The 7989-nt window shown below is 35.2% G+C and overlaps 1 protein-coding gene across 1 annotated transcript; it reads left to right on the plus strand.

Moving 5' to 3' along the window:
- Positions 1-2679: 2679 nt before the first annotated feature.
- On the plus strand, positions 2680-7321 carry LOC137006250 (uncharacterized). Its single transcript, XM_067366884.1, has 8 exons — positions 2680-2800; positions 3636-3757; positions 3843-4152; positions 4257-4304; positions 4455-4499; positions 4725-4772; positions 6680-6727; positions 7164-7321. Exons 1-8 carry the CDS (start codon positions 2680-2682, stop codon positions 7319-7321), a joined length of 900 nt encoding a protein of 299 aa, XP_067222985.1.
- Positions 7322-7989: the final 668 nt, after the last annotated feature.

Here is a 7989-nt window from a genome sequence, read left to right on the forward strand (position 1 = left end):
TGAGGTTACCATTATGCTGAAGTGTAGACCTTGTGGTTAGGCTCTAGGTGGCTATGTAAAACAAATTTATATTGTTTTCAACGAGCATTAACTGTGCTCAAGCCAGTAATGAGAAGTTCTTTATCTGATCATTACTTGCGTGCTATAAATGTTACTTAGCATATGAATAAGTGTTATTTTAGTTTAGTTTTTATAGAAATATAAATAAATTACTTGGAGGGCCAGCACAAATTTTACACAGTCTACATATGGTCATCAGCTTTTCCCCTCTCAATGGTAATGAAACATGTATGTCTGTGTACAACAGCTACTCAAAACCTAAGCACAAGCGCACATCTTCACCATGATGGTAACAAAAAAAAAAAAAAAAAAGCACTGGTTGGATCAACAAGAATGAATTATGTTCAGGAAACATACACAGAATACGTCAAATGAAACTGGTGTGATCTCATTCAATTAGGATGAATTTCACTCATTAGTACAATTAACCTAGCTTAAGTTCAAATAAATCAGTTCAACTGTGTGGAAATAGGTGTCATAATTGAATTAAGTTAGACCAACAAGTTATTTTTTTGAGTGTAGGTTGCCCACCGCTAACTGCCTCCTCCATGTCATGGATCATTTCTGATGCATTTCTGTCAGCGTGTTGCTCCTCACTAACAGGGTACCTGACTGCTCCACAGATATATTCTCCTGGATGGTAACAAAACCCACAACCATAGTAGCCATTAAACTGGGTGAGGTTTTGCATCATGGGTCTAGCAACAGAGTCCACACAACAGCATAACCCTACCATTTTACTTTTTATCCATGAATTTGTGATTTTGTTCCACCACATTACTCCATCTACAACCAGTTTTTTCGCTTGCTCTACAAATTTTTGAAGAAATATATCCATCCTTGGTTCCCCTTTCCCATGCCACAAACCAGCAAGTATCATGTTTTTTCTACGTTCAGCAGGTGGAATTTCATTTATAGCCAGCTGTATTGGCCAGATTGATGTACCTGAGGCTTTGTACAAGGGACTTCCGTCTGAATTAAACACGTATGAAAGGTTATCCTTATTGTGCAGAATTCCACCTGGGTGCGAGAGCTCTTTGTACATATCACCATCATAAATGTCCCTGAGTACATTCTCTGATGTTTCTCTTGTAAATCTAAAATTTAGTGAATTTCTTAAGTTGTCATTTTCAAGGAGTGACTTAACCTGTAAATCCACTGGTAAAGTTACAAAGTAACTCTGACTTTTCAGATCTTGGGTACTGTTTATCTTGTTACAGTGTGAACACACATAGTGTTTCCTCTGATTATCTTTTTTATGACTTGCAAGATATGACTGACAGAATGTACAAATGAAGTTCTGTTCTCTGGCTGAAGTGTGTGAACACCTTACCAAGCATGTGCTTACTGGCTGGCAGAACCGTTTTAGAGAAAACAAAATTAATCAATTTCAAAAGGTCGAGCAGTGCAGCAAATGCTAAATTGTGCTTTAGTGTGAATGTTATGAGCAGCAGGAGGAGTTCAGCCTTTGTAATTGAGAGAAATCTGCATATTGGGACATTTAGGTTTTCATCAAATTTTGGACCAGTATCATGTGCAAATGACTGGTTTTCTTCTCCTCCATCATCATCATGTTCCTCAACATCACTGCCTTCGTCACTTTCATCAGTTTGAGTGACTTCCCCATCACTTGCTATTTCACTGTCACCATCTACATAGTTTCCTTCCTCTAATTCCATTGCTTCTCCATCGCTTGCTTCATTTGTCTCACTTTCTTCCACATTATCGACTTCAGTGCCATTTACGCTGTTTTGTTCCTCTGGCTCAACTCCATCACATACTTTGTTTATCTCACATTCTTCCTCTCCATGCCCTTCAATGCTATGTATACGGTTTCTGTGATCTAGTTCAGGATGCTGATAAAAACTGTCATTGTTAGATGGTCCAGGTGCATCATTGTTGGAACTGTAAGTGTTTGATCTGAATCTTGTTGTCCTTGGCAATAGATAAGTAGTGTCTGGCTCCAGGTACTTCTTATACCTCTTCATTTTAGAACACAGTCCCTCTGTTGTTGTCTGGTTCTTAAACTCTGTTAAACAATGTATAATCTAAGATGAGACATAAGCCTACCATATTTGTGAAGAACAAATTTATATTTTTTATTTATTTGATTTATCCTACACAATCTCTCTCATATATATATATATATATATATATATATATATATATATATATATATATATATATATATATATATTATACTAGCAACTAGTAGACTGTTTTCACTCACCACCATGAGTCTGTATTAGTGAGAATTATAGCCTTTGTGGTAGTATCTCAGACAGAATTAGCTGGGTGCTAGCGCCATCTAACGGTCAAAGTGTTAATTTATCTGTCAAAAAAGATCAAGTTAATCAAATAGAAATAGAAACATTTGGGTGGAATATAAAATAAACATATATTTTTTGTCACTTACATTAGTGGAGCTTTAATTCGCTAAAAAAACCTCTTCTATGTTTACAGTCTATGGTTTCCATGCCAACTACTCCAGTGCGCAACTACTGCGCGAGCCACAAAGTATCGCGCGCATTCACGTGACGTGATTAACGGTTACTTTTTGAATACGGTTACCGAGAGGGCTTTAGATATCTACATTTACGTTACATAGTTTTTACTAAAATGTTCGCATATGTTCATTATTTAGACGATGGGGTTAAGGACGTTGTTAATGTTAAATACATTAAAGACTTTGCCCCGAAAAATACGGAGGATTTCTCTGCTCACACTTACTGGATGAAAGGCAAGTATCTTTTCATTTACAGCCCTAACAGCTTACAGATCTGACGAGTTTTTGTGACACATGTGAAGCCGATAATTAGCCTATCTATCTATCTATCTATCTATCTATCTATCTATCTATCTATCTATCTATCTATCTATCTATCTATCTATCTATCTATCTATCTATCTATCTATCTATCTATCTATCTATCTATCTATCTATCTATCTGTCTATATGTCTATCTGTCTGTTGTTGTTCTATCTATCTAACTTATCTCTCTCTCTGTCTGTCTGTCTGTCTGTCTGTCTATCTATCTGTCTGTTGTTGTTCTATCTATCTTATCTATCTATCTATCTATCTATCTATCTTATCTTATCTTATCTTATCTTATCTATCTATCTATCTTATCTATCTATCTTATCTATCTATCTATCTATCTATCTATCTTATCTATCTATCTATCTATCTATCTATCTATCTATCTATCTATCTATCTATCTATCTGTCTATCTGTCTATCTGTCTGTTGTTGTTCTATCTATCTTATCTATCTATCTGTCTGTCTATCTGTTTGTTGTTGTTCTATCTATCTTATCTATCTATCTGTCTGTCTATCTGTTTGTTGTTGTTCTATCTATCTATCTATCTTATCTATCTATGTATCTATCTTATCTATCTATGTGTCTGTCGATCGATCTATCTATCTATCTATCTATCTCTGTTTATTTAAAAGTTTAGAGGTTTGAATCAAGTAGAACTACATATAGAGTAAAAATGGATGTTACCTTTAGTGTAATCCTAGACTGAACATAAACAATTACTTGGTAAGACAGTTATTCTCATTGCTTTTCCAGAAACGTGTGAGGAAATTGAAAATGTGCTGGCAACTGGGAAAAGGATTCGAGTGCCAAAGCTGCTTGATAAAAGTCCACCAGAGAACAAAACTTCAGAAAGAAAGGAGGCTAAGGATAATGCTGTAAGTAACAGGAAAAGCCTGCAAGATGAACTCCATTAACTGAAAAAATTTAAAAGCCTCATACTTGTGTTACTTGTATTTTCAGGCATCCCAGAAGGCAAGCATTGAGGAAGGAAAGCAGACCTTTCTGATGGATATTTTGAAAAAGAGACAAGCCTTGAAAAGAAAGCAACCACTATTTCCTCCTCATTCTACACCCAAAAGGGAAAAACGTATTGTGGATGATATATCAAGTGAGAGTGAAGATGAACTAATTCCAAAATCAAAATTTGATGAACTTGACAAGAGATACAAATCTCTCGCCCGGAAGTATCAAGAGGCTATTGCTGAAGGGAAGGAACTGAGGAAATTGAATGTTGAACTTCAAACATGTTTAGTAGCCAAAATCCTTTCTGGTAATTATTATTATTATTAACTTTTAGCACCACACTCAAGCTGATATTTGTCTGCCAATGATTTTAACACATGCACACATAATATTTGAGACTTTATGTTCCAGGAAGCAACACATCTCCACCCGTTATCCCAGACCTTCCAGTGACAACTGGTAAGATTTTGTGCAGCATAATAAAAAATAAATAAATAAAATAAAGATTACAGGGAATTGCTCATTGAACTGAACAAGGCAAAATTTATTTTCTGCAGTGTTTGTAGAAATATATAATTTTTGCATATGAAGTTACATTGTACCTTTCAGGTTGCAACACCGCTACAGCTACTACAGCTCTTCCAAAGACAACTGGTAGGACTGGCTTTAAAAATCAAAATTGTCTGCTAAGGATGATTTTACACACATGTAATGTTTGAAAAATGAAGATAAATGCTTGTATTTTCTTAATTTGTCACTTTGGATAAAAGTGTCCATGCAAAATAATAAGAACTAATCCTAATCACTCTAAGGCCAAATACATTTTCTACAATGTGTTCAAAAATAATTTTGTATTTAGGATTACATTTTATGTTCCAGGATGCAACACCCCACGAGCCACAAATCAAGCCCTTCCAAGTACGACTGGTAAGACTTTATCACATTTACACTACAGATACACAGTAAAATCCACAGAGTTAAATCTACTCTGCTCAGAGAACATTTGGTCCCTCTCTGAATAGTGTTAAAGTAACAGTGAAGCAGAGTTAAAGTTAATGAGATAGTTAAACAATTAATTAAGTGATGATTGAACATTAATGATGAACACCTGCTTTTAACAAGCAGAATCACTGAAGAAAAGAGAAACACAAGAACTACAGCTGACTTCAGTCACAGCCTTAGATGAAATCAACTGAAGATAAAAATCATTAAATTTCTCAAGATCTGATTCACTTATTACTAACCAGATTGACTTTGTTTCTATCACACGTCTACAAAAGTTTTTAATGAGAATTAACAGAGGTTTAGATGTTGGTGTTTTATTGGTCAATAAATTATGCCACCATCGTGGTGGTCAGGGTTTGTTTTAGTTGGGCTCTTGACCTTTTTATGTTTTTAAAATAATTTGTGTTTGAGCAATTGCAATAGTGTTTCACAGCAAACATGTGTGCATTGCTGAATCAAATGACTAAAGGAGCAGATCCACATAAATTTGCAGCTTGAAAGCCATTTCAAATAAGCATCACAAAGAGGTCTTGTTCTCTTTGGTTTATTGACTGAGATTCAGCTATCAAAAAAATACAACAAAAAAAATTCCATTAAACTAATGCCACCGTAATACTTCAGTGCTAAAAATGAGCAACTATTACAGCTCAGGCTTATACAAGAAAATATAGCATACAGTCCTCAACAGTGGTGACAATAATTATTCATACTGCAGTGCATGATGGGAGTTTTGTCCTATGGTGATACCCAGCATGCATTGTAGCATGAAGCATTTTTTTTTTATCACCATTGTTGAGATTCATATGCTGATTCTTGATGTCTGTGTGTGTCTAAGTGAGGCAGTAGTTCAATATTTTTTTATGCACTGCATGGTTTTAAAATGAACCTATATCTGTTTGCTGCAGCACTTTCTTTTCATGCTGTAGTTTCACAGGTTTGCTAATGCAAAACCAAAATGTACAAATGACTAAACATATGATCAGTTGCTTTGGATACAATCGGGCCTCAGCATATAGGATATCTCAGCATATAAGAACTGACTTCACTGCTTTAAAACAACATATGCATTGTTGCAGAGAAAAATCTAACATAGAAAGGATCTGCTCCTTTAGTCTTTTGATTCAGCAATGCACAAGTGTTTGCTGTGAAACACTATTGCAATTGCTCAAACACAAATTATTTTAAAAACAGAAAAAGGTCAAGAGCCCAACTAAAACAAACCCTGACCACCACGATGGTGGCATACTTTATTGACCAATAAAACACCAACATCTAAACCTCTGTTAATTCTCAACAAGAAATTATTTAGACATGTGAAAGAAATAAAGTCAATCTGGTTAGTAATAAGTGAATCAGATCTTGAGAAATTTAATGATTTTTATCTTCAGTTGATTTCATCTAAGGCTGTGACTGAAGTCAGCTGTAGTTCTTGTGTTTCTCTTTTCTTCAGTGATTCTGCTTGTTAAAAGCAGGTGTTCATCATTAATGTTTAATCATCCCTGAATTAATAGCTTAATTATCTCATTACCTTTAACTCTGCTTCACTGTTACTTTAACACTATTCAGAGAGGGACCAAATGTTCTCTGAGCAGAGTTGATTTAACTCTGGGGATTTTACTGTGTAGAGTCAGCAAAGGGAGGTCTCGTTTACAAACAAATCCTGGTTACCTTATTTAAAACAATTACATTTTATAAAACCAATTTAAATTTGTATTACCTTCTCTACTTTCAGTGCTCTTAAAAACTTGCAGTGTTTATTTACAAGTTTGCAGATTTTTTGTGTATATTGAATATTGTGATGCATTTTTTTGTTTCATTCAATGCCTCAGAGAGCAGCCCCCCTTTAGACCTCATGAAAAAAACCCAAACAGCAACTGGTAAGATGTTTAGTATATGATCTATCTATGCAGAACTTTTTTCTATTAAATCAATCATATTTTTATTAATACTATTACTGTTGTTGTTATGTGTTGTATGACAGGGCCAGTTTAACTATATGGATGGACTATCCCCTACCAATTACTCACCCTCATGTTGTTCCAAACCCCAATGACTTTATTCATTTTCAAAACACAAATAAATACATTTTTTAATGAAATCAGGGATATTTCCCTCCATTGAAAGTCTGTTTACCCAATACTCTGATGCTTCAAATCAGTCATAAAGTTTTTTTTATATATATAAAAACATTTTTTGGCAAAAAAAAAAAAAAAATCATGGTGCTCCTTGACTGATTTGTCCATATGGTTAATCTGGTTAATCTGTAATTGTTTTGAAGACATCGCCTCCCTAACTGCACACCCCCTTCCACAGAGGTCAGTTCTGCTGTTGATCAAAACTCAGAGAACCATGAGGTATGTGAACAGTCCAGCGGTTCTGTGTTTACATCAGAGCGCTCAGTATTGGCCGATGCTGTTCATGTGCGAATCACTACACATGCGTGTGATGCTGATGCAGGAGCCGGCCAATAATGAGTTGCCGTTCTGACTGACAGAAAGAAAGAAGGAGACTGACAGACTACAAAAAGTATTCTTGTTGCTTCATAACATTAAGATTGAACCTTATTTTAATGATGTTATTACTACTTCTCTGGACCTTGAATGTGGTAATTTTGTTGCTTTTCTATGGAAGATAAAAACCTCTTGGATTTTATCAAAAAATATCTTAATTTGTGTTCTGAAGATGAACAGAGTTCTTAAGGTGATGATACATGGGGAAACCTTTTGAGCAATGTTGCTGGGCAGTTTTGCCTAACGATGTTGCTTGGGTGCTTTCCCATCGAGAATGGGCAACAAAGTAACAAAGTTGTTATTTGAAATTAAGTGAAAGTGAAGTGAAATTAATGACAGAATTTTTATTTTTTTTCTTACAGGTTAATATTGGTGAAGGTGTAGTAATACACCGTCAAAAATGGAACAAGATTCAACTCAATGTGAAGGACAGCTTGTTCGTGAAAGAGCTGGCTGTGTGTATCTGGGGAACAAGTACACTGGCCAACCGCAGCCTAGAAGGGAAAAGTTGCCCTACCACCAAATCCGACCCTAGGCCACCTCTGACACCTCATAAATTTAGAACACTGAAAAGTAAGTAATGTGTTAAAACTGTTAAAAATAATGTTCAGGGCTCGACATTAACGCTT

Source organism: Chanodichthys erythropterus, chromosome 18 (genome assembly GCF_024489055.1).
Source record: "Chanodichthys erythropterus isolate Z2021 chromosome 18, ASM2448905v1, whole genome shotgun sequence".
NCBI lineage: Eukaryota > Metazoa > Chordata > Actinopteri > Cypriniformes > Xenocyprididae > Chanodichthys > Chanodichthys erythropterus.